Source organism: Gymnodraco acuticeps, unplaced genomic scaffold, assembly GCF_902827175.1.
Source record: "Gymnodraco acuticeps unplaced genomic scaffold, fGymAcu1.1, whole genome shotgun sequence".
Classification (NCBI taxonomy): domain Eukaryota; kingdom Metazoa; phylum Chordata; class Actinopteri; order Perciformes; family Bathydraconidae; genus Gymnodraco; species Gymnodraco acuticeps.
Window position 1 is genome coordinate 4,713,240 of NW_022991375.1, and position 27,846 is coordinate 4,741,085.

Here is a 27,846-nt window from a genome sequence, read left to right on the forward strand (position 1 = left end):
TGGCTGCCACAAGCAAAGATAGTTACCATCGTGGAAAAACTACACTGAACAAAAATATAAATGCAACACTTTTGTTTTTGCTCCCATTTTTCATGAGATGAACTCAAAGATCTAAAACATTTTCTATATACACAAAATAACCATTTATCTCAAATATTGTTCACAAATCTGAAAAAATCTGTGATAGTGAGCACTTCTCCTTTGCCGAGATAATCCATTCCACCTCACAGGTGTGGCATATCAAGATTCTGATTAGACAGCATGATTATTGCACAGGTGGGCCTTAGGCTGGCCACAATAAAAGGCCACTCTGAAAATGTTCAGTTTTATCACACAGCACAATGCCACAGATGTCGCAAGTTTTGAGGGAGCGGGCAATTGGCATGCTGACAGCAGGAATGTCCACCAGAGCTGTTGCCCGTGAATTGAATGTTCATTTCTCTACCATAAGCCGTCTCCAAAGGCGTTTCAGAGAATTTGGCAGTACATCCAACCGGCCGCACAACCGCAGACCACGTGTAACCACACCAGCCCAGGACCTCCACATCCAGCATGTTCACCTCCAAGATCGTCTGAGACCAGCCACTCGGACAACTGCTGCAACAATCGGTTTGCATAACCAAAGAATTTCTGCACAAACTGTCAGAAACCGTCTCAGGGAAGCTCATCTGCATGCTCGTCGTCCTCATCGGGGTCTCGACCTGACTCCGGTTCGTCGTCGTAACCGACTTAAGTGGCAAATGCTCACATTTGATGGCGTCTGGCACGTTGGAGAGGTGTCCTCTTCACGGAGGAATCCCGGTTTTCACTGTTCAGGGCAGATGGCAGACAGCGTGTGTGGCGTCGTGTGGGTGAGGGGTTTTCTGATGTCAATGTTGTGAATCGAGTGGCCCATGGTGGTGGTGGGGTTATGGTATGGGCAGGCGTATGTTATGGACGACGAACACAGGTGCATTTTATTGATGGCATTGTGAATGCACAGAGATACCGTGACGAGATCCTGAGGCCCATTGTTGTGCCATTCATCCACGACCATCACCTCATGTTGCAGCATGATAATGCACGGCCCCATGTTGCAAGGATCTGTACACAATTCCTGGAGGCTGAAAACATCCCAGTTCTTGCATGGCCAGCATACTCACCGGACATGTCACCCATTGAGCATGTTTGGGATGCTCTGGATCGGCGTATACGACAGCGTGTTCCAGTTCCTGCCAATATCCAGCAACTTCGCACAGCCATTGAAGAGGAGTGGACCAACATTCCACAGGCCACAATCAACAACCTGATCAACTCTATGCGAAGGAGATGTGTTGCACTGCGTGAGGCAAATGGTGGTCACACCAGATACTGACTGGTTTTCGGACCCCCCCAGACCCCCCCAATAAAGCAATACTGCACGTTTCAGAGAGGCCTTTTATTGTGGCCAGCCTAATGCACACCTGTGCAATAATCATGTTGTCTAATCAGCATCTTGATATGCCACACCTGTGAGGTGGGATGGGTTATCTCGGCAAAGGAGAAGTTCTCACTATCACAGATCTTTTCAGATTTGTGAACAATATTTGAGAGAAATGGTTATTTTGTGTATATAGAAAATGTTTTAGATCTTTGAGTTCATCTCATGAAAAATGGGAGCAAAAACAAAAGTGTTGCATTTATATTTTTGTTCAGTGTAATAACAGGTGTAGTTTGGCGGAATCCTTGTTTGAAATAAGGAAACAGGAAGCAAATCAAATACCTCCATGGAGAATCCTGAGACAGACAAATGGACTGTATAGCTTTGATGTATTGTAATGCAAGGCCCAATTCCCTGAATCAAAGTGCTCTGCTACTTTAAGTGGAGTGGTTCAGTGCTGCCATCTTCTGGCGGCCTTTCAGTTCATCAACAAAAATCTCACCAATATTTGAGGACCAGCTTTATTGAATTTGCTAAATTACAGAAAGATTTAAGAAAAAGGAAAGTTAAATAATACCATTGTTCATTTACAATCATTTGACACATGATTATGTTATGTTCCTCATGACTACTTCTAAAAAAACAATCCATATTACAAGAATATAACTTTAGAAAACATATCAAGCAGACCGTGAAAGGCCTCCAGCATCAGACGTCATCTCTTCAGTAGATCAGTCAACACTGCGCCGTGTCTTTCCTCGACTCAAAGTGGTATTGTCCTCTTTTAAACAAACTGTCTGTCGCCCTCTATCGAGGGCCGTTCCCTCTCCTGCACTCACACATCCTGTAGGCACATATGTAGAAAATACCTGCAACGGACAAGAGCAATGTGTTAAGTGATTTAGAGTATTTATGATCAAAACCTCACATTCAGTAGGTCTAATAAATGAATATGGTTCTGAATACATTTGAGTCAATGTAGGTCAGTTTTTGTGTGATTACACTGATGATTTTTCTGCTTGAAATCTCATTAGAACTATGTACAAATATATTTTAAGATTTGACTCATACTATGTCAATCAGACTAAATATGGTGTCAAAATTAGTGCTGTCAAAATTATCGCGTTAACGGCGGTAATTAATTTTTTGAATTAATTGCGTTAAAATATTTAACGCATTTAACGCATGTGCAGAATGGCCCGCCCCATACGTGCCACCAGTGGCAGCGCCAGGGTATGGCTGGGGTAGGCTACACACCCATACCAAGAAATGGCTTTAGCCCCACCATGAAAAATGATGTTAAAGTAAGCAAAATAAAGTCTGCCAACTCCCGCGGAGTAAATTGCACAGACAGCAGTTAGTAAGATTGATTTCAGTAGCCACGGTTTTGAAAACTTTTGTCACGTAATGATCGTCTTCTCAATAGAACATCTTTGATAATGTCTTCTGGCGCCAATCAGAATCAAGATAACGGCGTGGTGTTGTTGCAGGAAGTCCCGACGGAGAATACTTTTGCTGTAGTACAGGGGTGCACATAACTGGTACGCTGGTTATGTGCGTAATCTGAAATGCGTACCGTCACTTGTGTCACAAAGCGCATTTGCGTACCGACGTACTTGTGGAAGCTTTTCCAGAAGGCGGTTAGATCACCGGACGACAGAGTCGGTCTCCGTGTGCACAGACAGGGCTGCTGTTAACGTCGGTCTGTACAACGGAATTGTGCCAAACTACGCCAACCGGCTGCGGAGGGAGACTCCCCCCCCTTCACTGGAGAACTGTGCTAAAACAGCTGATCACAACGTTCACACTCTGTGGTCACGAAGTACTCCACTAGCCGCCGTCCCCCCCCCCCCCCCCCTCTGTCGACTTTCCTGAAGTACTCCCCCGTTGATAGAAATCAACACTGTAATGAATTAAGACCCCACGGTTTGATGATTGATAGGTGTGTGGGTTGTCTTTCATTTTGACACTCAGAAAAATGTTATAATAAACATAGATACTGCATGTTAAATGGATATATCCGCCTTCTTTCATTTATCTTTCCATTCCCACAACAATATACATAAATAAATGGCATATTTTGGACATAGTTCGAATGGTGATTAATCATGATTAATTCATTTTTAAACTGTGATTAATCTGATTAAAAATTGTAATCGTTTGACAGCCCTAGTCAAAATACATTACAAAAAGGTCATTTTCTTCCTTTAACTCTGGACAAAGCCTTGTCCTTTCTCACCTGCAAAGAAGTTCATGAGCATGGCCACCCAGCCCAGGATGTAGGACCAGGAGAAGCGCCAGTCCCCAAAGCGTCTCCCGAGGAAGTTGATTGTCACTCCAGTGTAAATGGCCATACCGAGCAGAACAAAGAAAGCTGTGGGGAGAGAGATGTAAATGTCAGTAAGGATTGATGTTTCATTTATGGTTTGTGTGTTGATTTAGAAGAAACCAGACTCACTGGAGACGAAAAACATGATTCCTGCAGCAAAGGAGCGGTTGAACCTTTCAAAAGAGGAGAAGTGAGCAAAAGACATGATGCCAGCTATGATGCCGGCAAAGCAAGACATCCCTGAAAGGATCATGAAGGCCCGGGTCGCATTCCAGTAAGCTGGAAAGAAACAGGTAGAAATCAGCAGAGCATCATTATAAATAGCTTTACAAACATGTAAATACCTTTAAAGGACACATGCTTTTATTTAGGTTCATACATTCGATTTGGTCATCTACTAGAAAGTGTTTACATGCTTTAATGTGGAAAAGAAAGAAAGATTATTATCGACATATTGTCTGTGTAGAAAGAACTTTATTTACCCTCTGTCTGTAACGTTACATTCAAGCAGAGTTCGAAGAAGTACTCAGACCCTTTACTTAGGTAAAAGTAAAATACGATGGTCTTAAAATATCCCATTACAAGTAAAAGTCATGAATTGATCATGCTACTTAAGTATAAGTACAGAAGCATTATCAGCATAATCTACTTCAAGTATCTAAAGTTAAGGAACTCAATATGCAGAATGGCTCTTTTCACAGTATTTTTTTATCATAGAATAGTATTTTATCCCGTTTTGATCAATAACAACTACATAGTCATATTATGTTTTACATTTATGTTTGTCAAAAATCAGCTAATTTTACTTTTTAAAATACTGGGTATATTATCGGTACAGTACCGCTTTACGTCATATAAGGATATCATACTTTTATATGTTCAAATTAGCTGAGTGGAGTAGAATTATACGTAGTATAAAATGGAAATACTTTAGTAAAGCAAAACAAGGTCAAAATAATCATTACAATACTTAAGTAAATGTAATTTGTTACATTTCATCAATGACATTTAGCACCTGTCTCTTTCAAACCCCCTTCAGAAAAATCTCAGTCTCTTCCTTAATTACTGACATGCCTTTTCACTTCCTCTGAATAGAACTACAATTATTGAGTTGTTTTTTTCTTTTCTTTTCACTTTAATGTTCACTTAATTACCTCCATGTATTGTTCTGTGAAAGGAACTTTAAATTCTTCCCATTATGATTTTGGTTTTTAGCTCAGGCATGCTCTAACCACTTCATCATTGGGCAACTTAATAAAGCTATTCAACCGTTTGGCTTGAATTATTCTGAGAAATAATCTTGTTCTTTTCATACTCAACAAACTCAAACCCAAATATCAGACGCACATAATGAGGCTGAATATGGAAATCAGAAGTGTGTTTCTTACACAACAAAATAAATATGTATAAGCATATAACAAGCCTAATCTGGTGCATACAGGAACCTAAATTAAAATGATTCGCAAGGGGTTTAGGCTCAGTGATCACTGTCCAGACACACAGCGGTATATCAAAACCTGCGTGGAAACAGAGCAACCCAACACAAATTCCTGATAGTCATCTTATCAGGGTTTGACACCCTGAGCATCCTTACCTATGCTGTCAGTCTGCATGTAGCACTTGTTGGAGATGCAGTACCTCCACAGGCCCTGATGGGCATAGTTTCCAGAGAGACGGTACTGCATCCAGTAGTCCGTTGCAGTGGAGACCACCAACAGGATATTACCAACTATGGCACAGAAAAGGCCCCCTCCCATAAAGCTGTACATCTTGAGCTGAGATAACGGGCCCGCTGCAGAGCAACTGTAACATAGGAAGGGAAATTATGGAAGTTAAGGATATTGTATAAAAATCATGTACTGCACACAAATGTTCACCCACATAATTTCAATGTTTCAAATCTAATTTAAGAGATTTTGCACTGAAGACAAGGATAATTTTTTTGTCAATATGCAATAAAGGGGTTGCTCAACACAAGACCTGCAACCCCAAAGGCTGATTATACAATGCTCAAAAAGCACACTATGAATTAAAATATGTTCCTGACATCATGGTAAAAAATGCATTGGCACTCAGCATCTTCATACAAATTCTCCAAAAACGAAACAAATGATCCAATAAAAAAAAGGGATGTGAAATCAAATTGAACTTGATCATGCCTTTGAAGCTCTGTCTGAATAGCACACTTGATGCCTGCCAATCATACATCCATACCCATTAGGACAACCACAGAAATATGAAGCATACATCCAAATTGAAAATATTACTTCATAAATGAAAAATACACAAGGACACTTATAGTTGCCCGTGCGTTATGTACAATAACATATTGTACCAAACTTTTACTCAACCATATTTACCTCTGCTTTAGTGGAACCATCACTACTAGTTGAACTGATTAGAGGAATAGCTTTGATGTTGCAGTTTGTTGTTCCCCTTCCCAATCCTCAGTGCTTGTTCGGCTGTAATGAGGTTTTATCTGATTCTGCCAGCCTCTGTCCAATCAAAATGTATTGCTGGGATGCACACACAAAAAGCACCCTGATATTTGATCCCTTACCTTGTTTCTGGAAATACACCCTCTCTACTGCCCACCAGGTAAAGATAGAAGCGGGTGGAAGGGAAAAGAGAGAGAGAGATGCTGCTCACTTTCGGGAAAAGAGGGGGAGTCACAGACAATACTACAACCAAAAAGTTGTCCCCTGGTTTTCCTGTCGATTAAAGCAAAATCCTTTGCAGCAATCACCCTCGCTGTGTGGGATGCACTTGAATGAGACACCACAGGGACCACAGTGAATGTGACCTTGTACATTTGAGTGTGTGTATGTGTGGGGTTTGTGGGGCCTTGGAAAAGGGGTGGTGACCCATGTTTCTTTTTTTTTGTTTGTTTATAAATGGTGTGCTCTAGAACGGGGGATATGCATAGGTATGCACTACTGTCTGCGTCAATGCAACATGCTGAAACACACACTTCTCTTTCAGTGCTGTCACTGTGGCGGTGGGACACATATAGAGGCAGCGCTCGATACAGACAGTGTTTCTCTACCTGTAGTGTCGGATCTATCATTTATTTTGATTAAATAATGAGATCTGTAGGTTATGGAGTAGACGGAATAAATGACTATACATCTTAATATTTAGCAACAAATGTGACTCGCAGAAACACAAGTAATAGCCTACATGTGTTTTTTAAGTGTCTATTCCTCTCTACACACACACTTTATTATTCTCCAAAAATTCAAGACAATACCGTATTTCAATATTTTTCAATCCAAGTATTGTTGTGTCTCGTCAAATGTGTTTCCTGTTTTATTTTGTATTTACCTCTTGCCTTTCATTTCAGGCCCTGTTTTCTTCCTCCCCCTGTGTGTTTTTCCCGCCATCATCAGTGTCTGCCCCGCCCCTGATTGTTTCCACCTGTTCCCACTCACCTCATGTTTAAATAGTCCTGTCTCTCCCCTGTCCTGTGTCAGTTCGTCTTGTTTGTTTCCCCAAATGGTCGTGCCAAGCCTCAGCTCAGAAAGGATCGCTTTTTCACCCATGTCAGGTTTTGTTATTTTGTTTATTTTGTTGGCTTAAAGGTGGGGTAGGTAAGTTTGAGAAACCAGCTCGAGATACACTTTTTGTTATATTCCATGGAATGCTCTTAACCAGGGGTGGTTCTAGGGGTGGGGGGCAGGGGGGGCCAGTGCCCCCCTAACACTGACCTCTGACCCCCTGTGTCCCCCCCTAAAAATGAAAAATGTATGATTTATTACACGATTTATTGAATGACGGAATAGGTGGAACTAACGTTATTCGTCATTCTAGTCGGACCCATTAGAGCGGTGCACTCACTTTCACTGTCCGGCTGAAGCGTGTGAAAAACAAACACTTTTCATCTCGGATCATCAGAGGCTGTTGCATCCAAGAAAGACTGATTGAAACCTACGTTTCGAGAGACTACCACGATAATTGAAGGTGAGTTCAACTATATCCGTGTAATTGTAGATGTAAAGTAGAGATGTAACTGTTCATTGCCTTTATTTTTATATAAATATGATATGGTGTTAGTGCAAAAATGGTACTATAACTTAAGCTGAAGCTAACAGTAATAACTAGAAGATATATCTGAAATAAATAAGTGTACTGAAACAAATACCAATAACTATATTGCATTGTTTTCTTATACGCAATTACTTCATACTGTCTAGTTCTCTTTTTCGTCTTGCATTTATTGTGCCCCCCCTCAGAAAATAACTGGCCCCCCAGTGGCCCCCCCCAGTCAAATTGGTCTAGAACCGCCACTGCTCTTAACATCCCGATAGCAATGAATATCTTTTAAGTGCTTTGACAAAAAATCCATTAAAAAATGTCATCTGTGGAAGCCGTAGTACTGTAAAAAGCACGACCAATCATTTTAGCCGGCCCGGCTAAAATAACTGGATGGCCTACCTGTAGTGATGGCAAAATAAAGCTTTGAATGAAGCATCGAACCACTTGGACAATTGTGTCGGAAATAGGTTCATTTCTCGAGGCTTCAGTTACAGCGACCTCTCCTGGCGAAGTGCAAGGCTGCAGTGGGTTTAACGTATCTTTGCCTTGAAATAATGAACTGAATATTCGATGCACACACACACACACACACACACACACACACTAAGACTGAATATCATGTTCTATTTGCAATTAAAGATTGATAATTGTGTGTATTGGGTTATTGAGAAGAGACTAGAGAGTGCTGGAAATATTTTTGGGCGGAGAGGGCCTTTTATCAGTTATTAAAGTTGAAAAGCAATGATCAAAAGTTTGACTATTCTGGGCTTTGAACCAGATGCGCGGAGGACATCGCCGCATCCTGGCCGCCGGCTCTATCCGCTGGGATATCTATTCCTTAAACTATTGAAGTGTTTTTATAGTAATTATTGTCTTTTTGTTCACAACTTCTCCACATTTCGAAGTGTTTCACGAGCCAGAACGACCTATCTTTCTTCCTGGCTTGCTCTATAATGATCCAATTAAAATGCAATATCAACTACGACAACAACCCAAACATTGCGCATTGTCTAGAGCGGTTATAAAGTGTTGAAGCGCTCAAATTCGAAACTGTTTCAACCTGTCAGAATAGAGACGAGGCAGTGCATTGAATCACCTGATTGGACGGCGAACCAGTGAGTTGATTCATTCAGGAAATGAAGCAGTTGCTGGTTCGGATGTCACCTGATTTGAAGCAGTTGCTGCATCGGACGTCATGTGTCACGTGATTTGACGCAAGATTCGAAGCACTGCTTCTATGGAATAGGAAGTCCAGGGTTGAAGCTCCGTTCGAAGCTTCAGTGTCAAACTGCCATCACTACCTACCTGCCTGTCAGCCTTCCATCTGTGCACACACTTATCTCGTGCCCTCATTGGTCATGTGCACGTTCGTGTGTGTTGGAGGAGGCAGATTTTTTCCGGCTGTGTATTTTCAAATTCTAGCGCACTCGAGCTGGTTTCTCCAAAATGACCTACCCCACCTTTAAGTTTTTATTAAGTCGTCTTTTTGTTACGTTTTTGTCCTCCTTGTGAGCACCTTTTGTTATTTCCACCACCTACTCTGTTCTGTTTAAGAGGGATTACCTGAACTGAGAACATAAATATACTTTTTTTTAATATATTCAAGACTTTGTCTCTGGGTCGTGCATTTGGGTTCATCAGTTTGTGTCGAGGTCCTGACAAGTATAATTCTATAACAACTGAGGACAGGGATTATGACAGATTTTCTGTTTGTCTGCATTTGTTTGGGTGTAAGAGAAACATTTTGTGTTGCAGCAGCATAAAAAGACATGGCATTGTACAATACAAATTTAAAAGACAAGAAAATATACATGATATAAAGCAAGGTATTATATTTACATAAGTATGTGACAGATGGAATATTAAATATTAGACTGAATATATGAAGAAACTATGGAGCAGAGTTCTCTGCCAGCCAGAGGTGATTTGTTGTACAGTGTTATTGCAGTGGGCAGGAATGTTTTCCTGTATCGGTCCTTGCGGAGCTGCAGCAGTATGTTGGAGAAGGAGCTCCGCTGTCCGTCCAGCTGCAGGTGGGGAGGATGGGTGGAGTCATCCATGATGGACAACAGCCTGTTCAGTGTCCTCCTCTCCACCACAACTACCCAGCTTTCCTGATCAGTTTATTGATTCTGCTGGTGTCACCGGCTCTGATGCTGCCGCCCCCAGCAGACCGCAGCAAAGAAGAGTGCACTGGCCACAACAGACTGTTAGAAGATCTCCAGCATCTTGCTGCACACGTTGAAGGATCTCAGCTTCTTCAGGAAATAGTCTGCTCCTCCCCTTCTTGTACGCAGAGTCAGTGTTGATCCTCCAGTTCAGACCGTTGTCTAAGAGCACTCCCAGGTATTTTTAGTCCTCCACAACAGCCACATCCTCTCCCAGAATGCACAGGGGCTGGAGACGTCCTCTTCCTCCTGAAATCAATGACCGTCTCTCTGGTCTTGGCCACATTCAGAAGCAGATGATTTCTTCCAGTCCACTCCACAAAATCACCCACCAGCGCTCTGTATACTCCTCCTCCCGTCCATCCCTTATAAAGAGTCATCCGAAAATGTCTGCAGATAGCAAATCAAATCAAGTTTTATTTATATAGCACATTTATAAACGATTTTTGGTGGAGCCAAAGTGCTGTACATATAATAAAAATAGCCTACAGTAGAGACACTTTACAGCAAATACAACAGCACAGATTGTTCAGAATATCAGTATGAGGAAAAACGACACCCTCTATCCTTAGACCCTCACATCGTACAAGGAAAAACTTCCAGAGAAAACCCACAATTTAAGGGGGGGAAATGGGAGAAACCTCAGGGAGTGCAACAGAGGAGGGATCGCTCTCCCAGGACGGACAGACGTGCAATAGATGCCGTGTGTAAATCGAAGAGATAATACATTTTACAGCATATAGACCGAATGTTAGGAAATGCATGTGTCTGTAATAAGAAGATGAATCCACGAGGATGTCAGCTACAATCCTATGGAAGCCATCAGGGAAGCAGCATGACGAGACCCAAGGCAGGACCGCAGAGACAGGTTCAGCCATGACCCGAAGTCCACGACTTAATCCAGAACTCAGGATAGAGGATCCAAGACACAGGACTACAGCAAGAGGATCAGCCTCGACTCCGGATCCCGGCGTAGATATAGATACAAAACAAGAAAAAATATGTGGCTGGGTTAATCGGAACAAGAGAATACACAGACACAGACAGAGAGGGAAAAGGTAATTGGATAAAAGTTATTCTTGATAACCCTCTAGAAAGATCTCATGAACTTCCCCACTCAATCTATCAAGACCCGAGCAGTTCTATTAGATATAGGATAAGAAACAGAGATAGGGAGCACAACAACCTATCTCTTCGTCAGATGCACTCCCCCGCTTATCTAAGCGACTCTTACCCCGTTACCCTCTACAAGGCCATAGACCAGCAGAGGGAAAATGGGGGGTGGGTAAGGGTAAGGGTTTTTAAGAATAAACCACAAGGGTCTAAAGGGAAATATTAAATATAAGGTACTATATTTTAAGTAATCCTATCTACTATTCCTATATTCGAATAATGTATAAACTATTTTTAAAATACTTTATGAAATCCTATGTTATGTTATAAATATTAAAATAAAGAACCAAGACTCCGAGTTGTATTGAAAGTCTGAGGTGTATAAGGTGAACAGGAAAGGAGACTGTACAGTCCCCTGTGGGGCTCCTGTAATACCAACCACCACATCAGACAGCACACTGCCCAGCCGCAGAGCCGGCCCGACCCACTAAGCGACATAAGGGCCCCGCAGCCACTAAGGGGCCCCCTAGCAAAAATAAATAAAAAGAAAACCCGGTACACCGTCGCCATGATAAGTATGTTTAATTAATTGTGTTAATATGCCTAGATTGCCTACTCTCAAAGTCATGTATTATATTATTGAGTCAATAATATAATACATTAACCGTGCTTTACCTGAACCTCATCATGACACTAGAGAGGACGGCAGAATTGTAATTTCCCGTGTTCAGTGAATGCAACAGAGGCAAGACACCAGACCAACCAGAGAGTTGAATGGAAATAAACATCTGTCTTATTGGCTGACAGGTACCTATCCTGTGAGCTGTGACAATGTTTAAAATAAACTGTCAGTCGGACTCAGAGTTTTTGAAGATGGACATAAGACATTGTTTTCTTAAAAAAGACGACAATTCTCAAGTGGTGGCTCACACAACAACCCCAGAGTCACCACTTGAGCCATGTAAACAAGGTATGTAAATGTCAGTAAACTTCCAAGTTATGCCAACATGTAAGCAAAGCATAAATTACAGCTACGTTGACGTTACTTTGAATCGCGGGGGTAAGCTAAACCGTTAGCATGTAGCTATAGCTAGCTAGATATATTAAATAAACACTTTGTCATACAATCTAAATGTAATGTTTTTTAGCGTTACCTGGTGATTTCAAAGAAAGCTCTCTGGGAAATGTTGACTTACTGTTCGACATGAAGCTAGAAGCTACCTTAGAGTACACAGTTGATCCGGAGTCCTGTCAGTTAAAGTGTTTCATGTTTTTAGCACTGAAATATATGGATGTTATGTGACAGTATTTCTGAGAAAAAGTCAGCTGAAATGGTGGCATAGTTGCCACTGCTTTACGTGTCAACAGCATGTTTGAACGTATTTGCAACAGTAAATGTGGCTGTTTGGCCACTGACGTTGCCATAACAACACCTGAATTTAAATGTGCAACCTCTTTTTGTGACAGATTTTTGCAAGAAATTATAATTCTCCGGAATGATATTTCTATTGACAGCTAGTTCCTATGTGAACATTATGAGATGGACAGCCAGAGAGAATACATTAAAAACAATTATGAAATACTATATGGCAAAACAAGAATACAGTTTAAGTGATTTGTAAAATATCCATAAAGAAAAATCTGCTTACAGCTCTGTTTCATATGGGTGTTGAGAGATGTATCCATAGATCTCTTAATGTTGCTCTCAAAGTGCACCAGATTGATGCTTTTAACTTCAATATTTAAAAAAAAAAATCTTCCTGGGGGATGATGCCCCCGGACCCCCCTAGAGGAGGTGAGGACCCCCCTATAGAGGAGGTTAGGTCCACGGTGTTTACATGCTTATTTATACAATATGTGTGCTTATGCTAACATCATAAGACAAAAGTTGGTTCCGTGTTGTGTGTAGTGAGAACGCGAGGAGGGCCCCCAAGCCAAAGCTCGATTAGGGCCCCCAAAAGTCTAGGGCCGGCCCTGCCCAGCCGGACCTACTGTGGTCTGTCCGTGAGGTAGTTGGCAATTCAGGAGATTGTGAACAAGTTTACCCTCATAGCCTGCAGCTTGTCACTCAGTAGCCGTGGCTGGATTGTATTGAATGCGCTAGATAAATCAAAAAAGGTGATTCTCACAGTGCAACCCGATCCATCCAGGTATGAGTGAGCACGCTGCAGCAGGTCAATAATAGCATCGTTCACCCCCAGTTGAGGCTGGTAGGCAAATTGTGTCTAGAAATGATCTCACCTGCGGTCTGAGATGGGCCAAGACCAGTCTCTCCAGCACCTTCATCACATGAGATTTGAGAGAGCTACTGGCCGATAGTCATTGAGCCCAGAAGGAGTCGTCTTTTTAGGGAGAGTAAGCACACAGGACGTCTTCAGCACCGGTCACTGAAAACCGGAGATATGGCTAAAAAAGAAGTAAGTGGTCAGTGAAAACATATAATAGCATGCCATTTCAGACTGTCCATAATGAACTGCTGCTGGCCCAAGCCAAGAGCAACAGCTAAATCCTTCCAACGAACAGCCTGAATAACTTTATTACTTCCTAGTTCTAGCTATATGACGTGTCTAATACAGAACCAGCTTCAGGCTCCACCAAGACTCTGGCCAGTTTCAGGTTGGATCTCCAGTGGTGATCCTTCAGGGACTTTAAGATGTACTCATTACTAAAGAGAAACAAACTACAGGGTCCTCTATTTAAATAACATAAAAGCCACTAACATCTGTGGTTACCATAGGTACATTTAATTGGTTGATCAAAACTAGCGAGAAGGCTGACATTTAAATGTGAAACAACTCAATTTTTAGGACACACTCAACAGATGCAGACACAAAAGATAAATACTTGCCATAGAGCCATTGATGATGTTATGATGTGATTATAACCTTTATCTTTCAGACGTGACCCTGCAATTGGATATTCAACCAGTTAACTAGCTATTACAGAATGCTTATTGCAATAATAAACTTCAGATTCCTGAGTGCTGGATCATATACGATTTTAATCATTTCAATTCATTTTTATTTTAATAAAAGTAAATGATAAAGGCAAAGTACTTTGATCTACACTGTTGCCTATTACGAATCAAGGAGAGTGTTGTTTGCTGTACAGGTTGTAATAGTGGGCTATATTCAGGCTGCCACTTATTATAATAAAAACGGGTTCTTTGTATTGTTGATCTAAATGTCAATATCATTATTTCTTAAATTGTACATAATTAAGCCAATGTCAGTACGTTTTGTAGTGTCCATAAAATATAAACCTGTTAACACTGTTATTGTCAATAGTAGTTTTTACAGCAACCTATTTTACGTGTGTGTGTTTAATGTTCCCTGTTTGTATGATGTTAAGACCAGTCAAAGGGGATTTTTCAAGAATGGTGACAAATAGATAATTAACTTCTTATCTGTCATGTCAGAGCACAAGATTGTGTTTTGTTTTGTCAAAAAAAGTATGGTAATACCTCAAGACATTTTTATAAAGACTCAAGAGTGACTTAAAATACAAACATGCTGCACATCTTTTATTTCATTCACATTACAACTGGTTTGGTGGATACATGTTCAAACAACTGTCCTAACACAGGCCAACTACAACCTAGAGAGACATGATCTAACAGGCCACTTCTTTATCAAACTTTAAAGGGGACCTATCATGCAAAATGCACTTTTGTACGTCTTTTATACATGAATATGTGTCCCCGGTGTTCCAGGGAACTCACCAAGTGTCAGAAAACACAACCCTCTCTCTTTTCCTCCATACCCAAATCTCTAAAAAAGGGGCTGCAATGGATCTGATACAGACTGATCCAGATTTGAACACTTTACTGACGTCAGTAAAGTCACGCTACGGTTATTGGTCAATTCTCCACCTATCAGGGGAATGAGAGGTTGGGCCACGGCCGGCCATTGCTGCTCGAAAGCGCTGGAGATGCTGTAGTACATATGCCAGGCCTGTAAGTGGCGCTGTACTCTGCCACAAAAGCAGTGAAGAAGACTTCCCTTGCATGGTTGCCATGGTTGCCCTTCTGTTTAATCTCCGCTGTGGCTCTTTTTCTCCCTCCCCGAGGCAAGCTTTTGCGCCTCCTGCTTTAAAACAAATGAATAATGACTCTATAATCATATGTAAGGGATAATGTGCAGCGACGCGGTCATTATGGGGAAAAGAACACTGAACAGGCCGAAACGGAGGGATCTAGATCGGCATGAAGGCACATTATGCAATGTGCAATGTGCACATTATCCCGCTTATTACATGGCCACATTCTCGACAAAGTAACGACATGACTCCCAATATTAATTGAAATGCTTTTATGTATTTAGAAAATGATTTTATTGATTTAAAAAATAGTTGTATTGATTTAAATTGACATGCATCCGCTAAGAAAAATAGTCCGTTGTTACTGTTTGTACCGGTTTGAACTAACGTAGCAACGGCAGGAACTGGTTCGATAGTGTTTTTGAGGAGCTTTTTGATTACAGATTTGAAAACATCGTTGCTTGCTTTAAAAGTAGCACAATTCATTATGTCAAACCTTGGAAAGTATCTAGATATCCCTGCCCTAACGCCAAAGTAACTGGCAACTGAATATGTGTCGCCGTTTGATGTCTATGTCTGGACCGCTGCGTAAAAAGGAGGGTTTCTGCCCCATTACTTCTCTTCTTACTTCTATAAGAATAAAACACGGTGGACGGAAAACCCTTTTTCTCCCCCTCTTCTCCCGTTGCAGCCTAGCAGCTGATCTCAAAGCAAGCTCCCCTCTCCTGCAGGGGGGCGTGGTCAACTGCAGCTCACAGAATCAGCCCCCTGCAAAAACAGGGCTGGAAAGAGCAAATAGAGCGAAATGAGGCATGGCTAAAATGCAGGATCTTTTTGGTATTTTGAAAAAAATACTATATTTATATACTTTATATAGGTATGGCCCTACAATATATTGTTCAAATATAGCATGATAGGTGTCCTTTAATTAAACCTGCATCAACAACGTACAATTCAAGGGAGAAACTTATTTCCAATCTTGGGATTTAGATGAGCCGACGGACATCATGGATGAACAGGGGGGAACTTCATAAGCTTCTTTCTGGAAAAAGGTTTGACCTCTTATGACCCGGAAGCTGACGCCAGACCCGAGCTGTTCCATCGGCGGAGTAAAGATGGCTGACCAAGGCGCCGCAGATCCTGGAAATAACAACAATAATAAACCCGAAGAAGCAGAGGGAACTATTATTAAGGTCACAGTGAAAACACCTAAAGACAAAGAAGAAATCGCCATCGCAGAAGATGCTTCTGTCACTCAGGTAAGTCGTTTCGCAGGTGGGAAGCTGCCTGCTCTAACGTCATGCCCACAACTTCAGCTAGGAAGCTAGCTAGCCCTGTTAGCAATTATCGTCACTCTTACCGGCTAACTGATAGTGTGTGAAACCAAGGTGTTTGTGTGTGATGAAAGTACTACTGCTTTGGTGAACAACTGTGTGGTCTTATAAACGCCGTTGACATCCGATATGAGGGGTATAGCCACGTTAATAAAATAAATGGCTAACCAGCTAACGAGCTAACTGTTAACAGTTAGCTAGTTCGCTAACTCAGCTTGCGAGCTAAGTCTACGTTAGCTAACTGTAGCCAAACAAGTGTCAGCTGACGGGCTGTACTGAAGCCACGATGGCCTGATAAAACCATGGAAGTGATTTTGGATAAATGGTGTGATGAATTGCTTTCATTTCCCATTTTAACTCAACAGCTTAGGGTTAGCTAAGGATTGCTATCAGTCTAGTCTAGAACATTCTCACTGCTGCCACTGAGTCATTCGGCTTTCCAGGGAATAAACCTACTCTCAGAGCTACTGTTGGCTTGGCGACGTGTTACAGTGAAACCATAAGGCGACCCATGCAGCCACAGTGGTTTCTTTATCTTTGTTTTCAGTATAGACTAGTTATTGTAATTACAGTGTGGTCTTAAGTAGACTCTTTTATCTGGTTGTGTGTGTTTCATGTTCAACCATTGGACTTGGATCCCTCACTTCCAAGTGTGTGTTGTCATCCTTATCTACATGTGGCTTTAAATTGGATAATAGTAAGATTTAGAATTTTGTGTGACACATCATTTATATAATTTTTAAGTGCTTTGAAATAGTTAAAGCTGAGGAATTAAGTGAATAACAGCATTCTTTGTTCTTCAGTTTTTACTTAAATCCTCATCATCTACCACACAGTGGTTGCTAGTCTGCCAGGGTGTACACAAAACAATAATTAAGGTCATCTGCTTTTTAAAAACACACGTTATCAATTAAACTATACTCAGGGAGAAAACAACATTAAGGATTTCCAAAACAGCATCGACTATTACAAAAATAATGACACTATTTGCGCGATTCATCAGCTTTGTTTCAGTTTCTCTTGATCTTGTAGCTGTTGTTTCACCTTTAACATATCAGATCATTTGTGAATGTCAACATTTGAGTGTGTGGCCCCATCAGCACAATATAAAACTGACTGGGATGCTGTGATAAGATATGATCGTCCTTATTTACTGTTGAGAAAAACTCGTTATAGGAAAGCAGCTTTGTATTGGATAAGACTAATTTCTGTACAAATGACACTTTACACAGTAGTCAAAGAGGAACCGTGAATTGGCAGATTTGTGGCGTGTTCAAACTGCTGCTAATAGGATAAGTACAAAGGTCTTTCTTGGAAACTGGCATTTAAAGCCTGAAGGTTGCAACAGAACAGAAAAAGGTTCTAACAGCCATACTGAGGTGTAACCATATTATTCTTGATATTATCCTTTTTTAATTTCCTGTTTCTTTCCCACCTTACTTTTTTTGTCCCATTTGATCTAATCTCTCTTCATTTCATGCTGTTTTTTAGTTTAAAGAAGAGATCTCAAGGCGGTTCAAAGCCAAACAGGACCAGTTGGTTCTGATTTTTGCAGGGAAGATCTTGAAGGATGGCGACAGCCTCAGCCAGCACGGCATCAAGGATGGCCTGACAGTTCACCTGGTCATAAAGACGGCACAGAAGTAAGGCTCCATTATTGTACAAAGCATGCTGGTTTGACCATCGATTTGTTGTAATAATGTTCAACATGTAATACAATCTTGGTGTTAAATTAAGTGAACTGCATTTTATTTAACTAAGTACTAATCTTGCCATACGCCTTGAAATACTCTTTCTAGGGCAGGAGATGGCGGTAGCACCTCGGCCTCTAGCTCGACCTCCACTCAGGCAGGCAATTCCTCCGCCTCTAGTCCGGGTATCAACCCCTCCTCCTCAGCAGGCTCTACTGGCACTGACGCACCAAACACACAGACGCCCAACATACTGAGTGAGTCCAACTAAGTGTAACTATTTACATTGAAACAGCCAATATTATCTCCGTGAATTAGTTATTAACCATCCGACCTTCCTCAGCTGGCTTTGGTGACCTGGCCGGTCTGTCTGGAATGGGCATGGGCTCGGCTAACTTCATGGAGCTGCAGCAGCAGATGCAGAGGCAGCTCATGTCCAACCCAGAGATGCTGTCTCAGATCATGGAGAACCCGTTGGTACAGAACATGATGTCCAACCCAGACCTGATGAGACAGATGATCATGGCCAACCCTCAGATGCAAACGCTGATGGAACGCAACCCTGAGATCTCCCACATGCTCAACAACCCGGAGCTCATGAGACAGGTAAAGTATTTGAATATGGGCTGAATAGCACTTCGATAGTGAACACAGGCACAACTACAGTGGGTTCCTACTGCAGTTGGATCTGTATATTCAGGATTTTACTATCTTGGTTTAGAATTGACGTTTACTTGACTTTCCCCCCTCTCATCATCTCTCACCATCAGACCATGGAGCTAGCCAGGAACCCAGCCATGATGCAAGAAATGATGCGAAACCAGGACCGGGCTCTGAGCAACTTGGAGAGCATCCCAGGGGGTTACAATGCGTTGCGGAGGATGTACACGGACATCCAGGAACCCATGTTTAGCGCTGCCAGGGAACAGGTACCTGGGAGTGATTATCCCCTGATCTATTTCCTTTGTCTATCCTTTTAGGCTAATGGTTCCACACATTCCACAGTATAACCTTTGTCTGGTTTAACTTGCCATTACTAAATGTCCACTTTTGTTGTCATATCTCTTTTTCTATAGTTTGGCAACAATCCATTCTCAGCTCTAGGTGGGAACTCTGAGTCTGGTGCCCAGCCATCACGGACAGAGAACCGGGAGCCCCTGCCTAATCCATGGGGGCCACAAAATTCTTCTAACCCATCTGAGAGTGGAGGGGCCACCACAGGAAGCACTAGCACCCCTGGGGGCACCAATCCCAGTGTGTCCAACCCTCTGGGCATCAACGCTGGCAGCCTGGGCAATGGTAAGAACAGAGCAGACTAAGATTCTCAATACACCTTGTTTTCAAGTCATTTATTAAATTACCTGTGTACACATACACACAAACAAACACATTTATGTTCCTGTGCGTTTCAGGAATGTTCAACAGCCCGGGCATGCAGAGTCTAATGCAGCAGATCTCGGAAAACCCTCAGCTGATGCAGAACATGCTCTCGGCTCCCTACATGCGCAGTATGATGCAGTCGCTCTCTCAAAACCCAGAGTTGGCCTCCCAGGTATGCAACAGCAAGATGTGAACAAGCAAACACAAACTATACATACAAAACCCAGAGTGCAGAAAACAGGCACACGTCACATTACAGTGCAAGTCCCGGTTATTTAGATTGTGTTAAACCTCTTTGTTATTCACATTGCATACCACATAGGGAATCGATTGATTATGTTAAACTCTGCAGTTGGTAAGGAATTGTAAATAAAAGGATCTGGCTAAGCCTGTTGTGCATTAGGCCAGTGAGCCCAGCTATTTAGTGACTTACTCAACAGAAGGGATGTCTAGTAATCTCCATCTGCATTTGCAGCAAATATTACAAAGCAAAACCAACACAGCCCTTATTAACTTGGTTTTAACAAACAATGCAGACTGTACGGAAAAGAAACTCCCAAGGAAACTCCAGAGCTTTTATTTCTCTGATTGAACATTCTGCCAGCAAGAAAGTGTTAAACCAAACAGTATATCATTTGAAATGTTACTTTAGTGAGTGAGAAGCGTAGCCAGATGTTGAATGATTCATAAACTTGGTTCTCTTTCTTTCCCTCTCTGTACCAGGTGTTGATGAATAACCCGTTGTTTGCTGGAAACCCACAGCTGCAGGACCAGTTTAGATCTCAGTTACCCATCTTCCTGCAGCAGGTACCACACACACTTCAGTCAATAACCCAGTCCATTTTTCCTTAAAAACACAACAGTGACACTGTAACAAGCTTTGATTCCAGTATTGTGAGACTTAACACAGATGTTTATCTACACAGGCTGAACATTTCTGTCTGAAGTACGGTATACAGTATAGGTGCCATTCATTTTTGGCATTTTTAAGATTTTTTTGATGAACCACTAGTCCTTTACTTATAAACTCAATGTCAAAATGTTCCTTATTGTAACTGCACATCCAGTGATTGGTTGGTTTATTCTAGGGCTGCAGCTATCAAACATTTTTCGTGGTTCAATTAATTGGCAGATTATTATTATATTAATTCATTGTTTGGTCTTTAAAATGTCAGAAAATAGTGAAAATTGTTCATTCCAGTTTCTAAAAGTCCAAGGTGATGTATTAAAATATTTTGTCTTGTCAGTCCCAAACACAAAGATGTTCAGTTTATTAAGGAATAATACAAGCAGGGAATCTCCATATTTAATAGGCTCAACACTAGGGGTGTAACGGTTCACAAACATTTCGGTTCGGTACGTACCTCGGTTTTTAGGTCACGGTTCGGTTCGGCACGTTTTCGGTACAGCAGAAAAAATTATCATAAAATATATATATATATATTTTTTATTATTATTAAACTGTGAATAATGTATTCACTCAAATAAAGACAAAATATAATAAAATAAACATTAAGGTGCAGCATGTCGATGAACTGAAATAATCTGTATTTGAACTGTACTGTACCTAAGCAGCCAGTTTGACATTAGGACTTGCTTGTCATTGTATTTTCATGTTTTTTTTAAAGAAAGATGAACTTGTCCACATTGCTTGCCGAAAGGGCAGATCTGCTGGCACTAACAATGTCTCCTGCTGTGGAGAACACCCTCTCTAGGGACAGAGGTAGCAGACACAGCCAGGTAGCGCTTTGCTAACATGGCAACATAAGGATATTTGGTGTTTGTAATAGCTTTGGCTCGGTCTGAACTCTCTGCGAGTGGTGGAGGCTTGAATGCTAGTGGGAGTTGGGTTTGCACTTCAGTCTTTTTTCTTTTGGTACCGGTGATATTCACGTTCGAGTGATGCCTTTTCAAATTAGTGTGCAAGTTTGATGTATTGCCAGCGGCGTAACCAATTTTAGTTGAACAATGCCGACAAACAGCTTTGGTTCGGTCCACCTGTCTTTGTCCGTCATCCTTGTACGTAACAAAATGTTCCCAAACCGGAGATTTCCGAGCTCAACTTTATCTGCGTTCGCCATTCCGACAGTTCCTCAAATTACTGACTAAATTTGAACGCATCCCTGTGACCAGCTCTCATAGTATGCCTCTCGTCCAATGAAATGACTTGCTCGCTCTATGACGCGCTGAACCCAATGTGAGCAAATTACTCTGAATGCTGCGACGCAGCACCTGAGATTACTTCCAAGAAGTTGTTCACGTTCTCAATTTTTTACGTTTAACGTTATATTAGTTCGGTACACTTCGGTACACACGTGTACCGAACCGAAGGGCCCGTACTGAATAATTTAGGTACGTATACCGTTACACCCCTACTCAACACGTAACTTTCTGCCATATTTACATACAAAATAATATTATTATAATATCGTTGGCCATTAATTCTCAGTTGATCAACTCGTGAACTGATTGTTACTCTCTCTGTCTGCAGATGCAGAACCCAGAAGCCATGGGAGTGATGACCAACCCCCGGGCCATGCAGGCTCTGATGCAGATCCAGCAGGGTCTACAGACGCTGCAGACAGAAGCTCCGGGCCTCATGCCCAGGTACGGATCACTCGCACCTAAAACATGGTGCTTTATGTTGATGATTTAGTTTTTCTCAACTCCTCTGCTTTTTGATTTGGTGTAGTTTGATGACAGGTGGACTTCCTGGTGGTGGTCCTGGTGGTGTTCCCGGTGGTGTTCCCGGTGGTGTTCCCGGTGGGATGCCTGGTATGATGCCTGGTATGATGCCTGGTATGATGCCTGGTATGATGCCTGGTATGATGCCTGGTATGATGCCTGGTGGGATTCCTGGTGGGATTCCTGGTGGGATTCCTGGTGGGATTCCTGGTGGGATTCCTGGCATACCCACAGGTGGGGGCCTGCCAACAGATAACCCGGCCTCCTCACCCGGCGGTGCAGGAACAAACGCCGCCCAGCAGCAGTTGATGCAACAGATGCTCCAGATGTTTGCTGGTGGAGGAGGAGGAGGAGGAGTAGGAGGAGGACTAGTAGGCGGACTAGCAGGAGGACTAGCAGGAGGACTAGGAGGAAGTGCAACGGTACAACCACACACACATGCACTGATGTTACATCCTTCAATTTTGGATGAATGACTAATTGTAATCGCTTTGGACAAAAGCGTCAGCTAAATGTAATGTAATCATAATTTTTTTTATTCCATTTCTGTCGCCTCTGCAGCCCCAGACCCCCGAAGTGCGGTTCCAGTCCCAGCTGGATCAGCTGAGCTCCATGGGCTTCATCAACCCCGAGGCCAACCTGCAGGCCCTCATCGCTACTGGAGGAGACATCAACGCCGCTATCGAGAGACTGCTGGGCTCACAGCCCTCGTAAAGACATACAGTACATACTGATCCACAGACATGTGCATTCAAACATACCTAAGTCATAAACACACCCAGCATCTACAGAGAACCAAGAGAAATTTAAGTGTATTGTCCCAAACTTTACAGAAGAAACTTGGGCAGGATCTGTCAGACCCTCATTCTACATCTGTTCTCAGATTATTTCCCTAGTCCCTATTCTTTTTGGCGTCGTCCAGCCAGATCTCTGTCCCAGAGTGCTGCTGTAGAGCTGGACTGAACCAATCTCACCTTGAGGGGTGTTCTGGTGCAGAGAAAAGGAGCGAAAACCTCTCCTGAAAAGGGACTCCCAAGCATTTCTTCATTCATTGTCTTCTTCCCATTAAACTGGAGTCGAGTGTTGCAGACAAACATTTGCATAATACAGATTAAACCCATGTGATGTGATTGGCTGTTGGCTCTGTTTCACACACGGCCATTGTGTTGCAGTTTGTTAGCATTTATCTAGCTAATCAGTTCGTGAAAATCTTTTCTGGTATAGAGACGGAAATCATGAACAAGACCAGGAAGATATCTTGTCCATACAGACGTTCAAACCCATTCCTCCCTCTTTCCCCGCTTTCGAGATTCTTCATAAATAGCTGTTTTTGCCCGATGACTTTCACTATTTATTGCAAGCGCTTAAGAAAATTAAGGCCTCCACACTTCCCTAAACTTGTAATTTGTCATTCCAAAAATAAAGTGCCCACTCACGGGTGTCTTTTCCTTCTGAGGCACCGCTGCTGTGCCTTCTGTCCCCCCCTGCCCTATAAGAGCATTGTCGGCAAATGACACTCCCCCTTCAGTGGGTCAATTAGACGCCCTAATAAATCTCACACATGATCATCCAGGACCGTAACCATAACAAAATATCACTCTGTAGCAGCTCCGGAGGACGCTGTTAGGATGAATATGAATGAAACCAACGTTCTTTTTAATCTGATTCTTCTTTTTTAATTATATTTTCTCTTTTTTTGGGGTGCAGTTAGTACCTAGAGATAATTGTGATTTGTCACGCATAAAAATAAACATTGAAATCAATTGAGTAAAAAGTAAATGAATGGAAAGGCTTTACGAACATGTATGGTATGGTCACCATACATTTCTAAAATCAAGTTATAGGTTGTCTTATTTTTTTTCTTCCTTTTTGAAAATGTCAGCATTGTAGTTGTGGTAACCTTGGCAACTGCTTCTATAGCTTTGCTTTGTTTGTTGACCTCAGCTTGAAAAAAAAAAATCCATCTCACAATTGAACATGTTGAAACTAACTTTTAACAGTACTGTACTAAAAAAGAATAAAACATGGTCAAAATCAGTCTACGCCCTGTGTCAGGTGATTATAGCCTTGTGACGGTGTAGATAGGAGTGTGTAGCTTTTCATTCAAATGTCCTGCTCTTGAAGTTCATATCAAGTCATTACGTTTATGATCTGCTTCTGTTTGTTGTTTGATATGAAAATGTTCTACACTGAGATATCTGTTGGGCCATATTGAAAGGTAGTTTAGGCACAGGTTGTTTGGGTGACACTTTATTTTACATGCCAATAGAAAGCATCTTATATTTAACCCTCAATTAACAGAAAACTTTTCTTTAAAAAGATGAGTCAGTTTTATTTAAATAGCTTATTTGCCTACAAACGTTGTTTAATAATAATAGCGTTAAACTCAGAAATGTGAAATAATTTCTACATGAGAGCCTAAACTTTCCTAGGTTTCAAGTCATAACTAAACTAGTGAATTAATATTTACTTAGTTTTCAATTCAACTACTTTTTATTTGACTGAACGCAATTGCCTTTTGCAATCAAATTGCTTCCAGGAAACATTTAGAAATCTATTAAATAATGATGTATTGACCTGAAAAATTAAGCCTTACCCTCAATCTTTTATTACGCAATCTTGTCATGGTATGAATGAGTCAAAGTATCCATGACCTAGTATTTTAACCTGAAAGAAAACGTTAAATATTACCAACGTTTTCAGCCTTTGTTCAAATGATTGGCAAAATGGCTGTCGGTCAGGTTTATTGTGCTACAAATGAAAGGATGGGTGGGGTCTGTGCCTAATAACTAGCTGCCAGTGGTTCTACCTGTTCCACCTGCTCTCCTCCCCAGCGCTCCCTCGGGTGTCAGCTGATGAGGGATCGGCAGGCGACAGGACTCTCGCATGCCTGTCCTCAATCTGAAGCTGCCCCTATCCACAGATAAAGGAGGAAGCGGTGGAAGCAGCTAAACCTCTTCTCTTTTTCTTCATTTTCACCTTTTCTCTCTCTTGCTTTTCACATTGGAAGAAGAGGAAACTGGAGATCATTTGTTTTTCTTTCTTTGTTTTCTCAAACTCTTCAAAAATATTGCAAGTGGCTTCAGGATAGTTGCTAGGTGAAAGAGGAAAGCTACTAAATGCACCATGGGGACTGATGAGTTGTACAATTTCGTCTTTAAAGGTGAGTCGTGTTTATTTGAGCTGTGATTGTTTAAGAAGAGGTTCAAGTTAAATAGTGTGTGTTACTTCTGTACTAACAGAAGCTGGCAAGATGTCAGGTACAACCCTCCTTTGTAACTTCCTGCTCTATATTCTGTGGAGGTGATGTCTGTCTTTTTGGCTGTAAACAATTTGACCTTTGACCTACTGAACAAACATCTGACATTTCCTGCTCCACCGAGAAGCTGTTATTTGGTTTGTATAATATTTAAACGACCTAGGATTTTTTATTCCATTCATTCCAAAGTAAAGTCAGCCACTGAGGTGCCACATTTATGGGATGTCACAGGGTTTGGTGTCTCGTGAGGGTGACAGCAAGTATTAGATCCGATCAAGTTAATCTGATTTATCCCAGAAAGTTATAGTTTTGACCAATTAACAGATCTATTTTTGAACTCCATGTGCCATAAAACTAGTTAAAAAAGGTCACGCGTGAGTATTACTAATGACTGATTTTCATCTTCTCCCGTCTGTGCTTGTTTCAGTGGTTTTAATAGGAGAGTCTGGCGTAGGAAAGAGCAACCTTCTGTCTCGCTTCACTAAGAATGAGTTTAATCACGAAAGTCGCACCACCATCGGCGTGGAGTTCAGCACGCGGACCGTTCAGCTGGAGAACTACACCATCAAAGCCCAAATCTGGGACACAGCCGGGCTGGAGCGCTACAGGGCCATCACCTCAGCGTGGGTTCACACACACACAAACAAACACACACTCACGTATAATAAATACACTATAAAGGAAGATGCAATTCTCACATTTGGCGCACACATCTTTGTCAGTTTAAGTAACACTGCATACAATTATCAGTCACACTTTTTGCAATAAGCAGAGAGCTGCCAGTTTGAATAATTAAATCTAACTCATGTTCTCTCACCTGGTGGACTCAGGTATTACAGGGGAGCAGTTGGAGCTCTGTTGGTTTACGACATTAGCAAGCACCTGACCTACGAGAGCGCAGATCGATGGTTGAAAGAGCTGTTGGACCATGCGGACCCTCACATCGTGGTCATGCTGGTTGGGAACAAGAGAGACCTGGAGAACCTCAGGACGGTGCCCTCAGTGGAGGCCAAAGACTTTGCAGGTCTGTTATATGATGAGAATTTTGTGAAAGGTTTCCTGTGAAAATAAAATGTGTTTAAAGCTCACTTGTGGTAACACTGCTCCTTGGAAACAACAGTGTTTGTTTATTGTGATTTTTGATTTCCTCCCCCCTTGGAACAACCCAGAGAAGAGAGGTCTCATGTACATGGAGACGTCAGCCTTGGACTCCACTAATGTCGAACATGCTTTCAATGAAGTCCTCACAGGTGTGTTCAGTCTCTCTGTCTATAGTACATCCTCTTTGAACGACCTACTGATGCAAACCTGCTGTCTTCCTTTCCTTTTTTCCAGCCATCCATAAGAAGGTGGCCAGCAGAGAGGTGACCCGTGGCTCCATCAGTGCTGTGACCCTGTCCAGCCCCATCGGACTCTCCGGGGACGGGCAGGAGGAGCGCAGAGGCTGCTGCAAGAGCTCCTAACAGACTTCTGTTAAGATCTGACCACCATGAACCCACAAAACGCTCGACTGCCTTTGAAGCTCAAGCTCGACATCATTCACAGCCCATTTGAAGAGTGAGGTACCTACTTGACACCGCTGTCAGTGTACAAACCTCTTAAATATACAAACTCTAAAGAATGTAACTAAAAACGAAATATTAAGATAAGCAAATATTGAGAAAATCTTTATTTTATACATACGATTTATACTTGTGGTGGCACGTTTTACTACAGATAGCTGTTCGATTGTTTTCTATCAACATGTTTTTTAAAGAGGCTTTGTAAAGTTTGTTTTGCTTTATGAAGAAATGCACTGGGATTCCCTTGGAATAAATTATTTATGTTATTCTGTCTGCATGTAATTACCGCACAAAAATATTAGACACTTAACTAGATGAGGGAAAAGGAGAGAGGGCTGATGTGAGACAAAGACAAACTCAGAAGCTTTACTTTAATAAAAGTTGTGATTCCCCAATGTCAAACAACTCTGTTACCAGTGAATGTCCTTCAAATTGTTACTTAAATAAGGGTTAAGAAGTTTTATCATCCAAATATAGTATATATGTTGTCAAAAATATTGGCACAGGTTTTGTAAATTAACCCATTTACACTATTGCATATATTACAGTGTATTATTGGGATGATCAAATCAAATCAAGTTTTATTTATATAGCACATTTATAAACGATATTTGGTCGAGCCAAAGTGCTGTACATATAATAAAAATAGCCTACAGTAGAGACACTTTACAGCAAATACAACAGCACAGATTGTTCAGAATATCAGTATGAGAAAAACGACACCCTCTATCCGTAGACCCTCACATCGTACAAGGAAAAACTTCCAGAGAAAACCCACAGTTTGAGGGGGGGAAATGGGAGAAACCTCAGGGAGAGCAACAGAGGAGGGATCCCTCTCCCAGGACGGACAGAC

At 41.7% G+C, this 27,846-nt stretch overlaps 3 protein-coding genes across 3 annotated transcripts; 2 read left to right on the forward strand and 1 right to left on the reverse strand.

Moving 5' to 3' along the window:
• Positions 1-2,176: 2,176 nt before the first annotated feature.
• LOC117563048 (lens fiber membrane intrinsic protein-like) lies at positions 2,177-5,497 on the reverse strand. Its single transcript, XM_034241185.1, has 4 exons — positions 5,323-5,497; positions 3,858-4,007; positions 3,639-3,773; positions 2,177-2,268 (listed from the first exon to the last, which is right to left on the reverse strand). Exons 1-4 carry the CDS (start codon positions 5,495-5,497, stop codon positions 2,207-2,209), a joined length of 522 nt encoding a protein of 173 aa, XP_034097076.1. The 3' UTR covers positions 2,177-2,206.
• Positions 5,498-16,146: 10,649 nt separating this feature from the next.
• LOC117563011 (ubiquilin-4-like) lies at positions 16,147-24,209 on the forward strand. Its single transcript, XM_034241117.1, has 11 exons — positions 16,147-16,341; positions 17,908-18,059; positions 18,216-18,364; positions 18,451-18,713; positions 18,878-19,036; positions 19,184-19,406; positions 19,520-19,659; positions 20,211-20,294; positions 21,979-22,094; positions 22,180-22,594; positions 22,734-24,209. The coding sequence occupies exons 1-11, from the start codon at positions 16,147-16,149 to the stop codon at positions 22,884-22,886; spliced, it is 2,049 nt and encodes a 682-aa protein (XP_034097008.1). The 3' UTR covers positions 22,887-24,209.
• Positions 24,210-25,022: 813 nt separating this feature from the next.
• Positions 25,023-27,395, forward strand: LOC117562831 (ras-related protein Rab-25-like). The gene is made up of 5 exons (XM_034240736.1): positions 25,023-25,335; positions 25,859-26,054; positions 26,262-26,455; positions 26,601-26,681; positions 26,767-27,395. The coding sequence occupies exons 1-5, from the start codon at positions 25,299-25,301 to the stop codon at positions 26,892-26,894; spliced, it is 636 nt and encodes a 211-aa protein (XP_034096627.1). The 5' UTR covers positions 25,023-25,298; the 3' UTR covers positions 26,895-27,395.
• Positions 27,396-27,846: the final 451 nt, after the last annotated feature.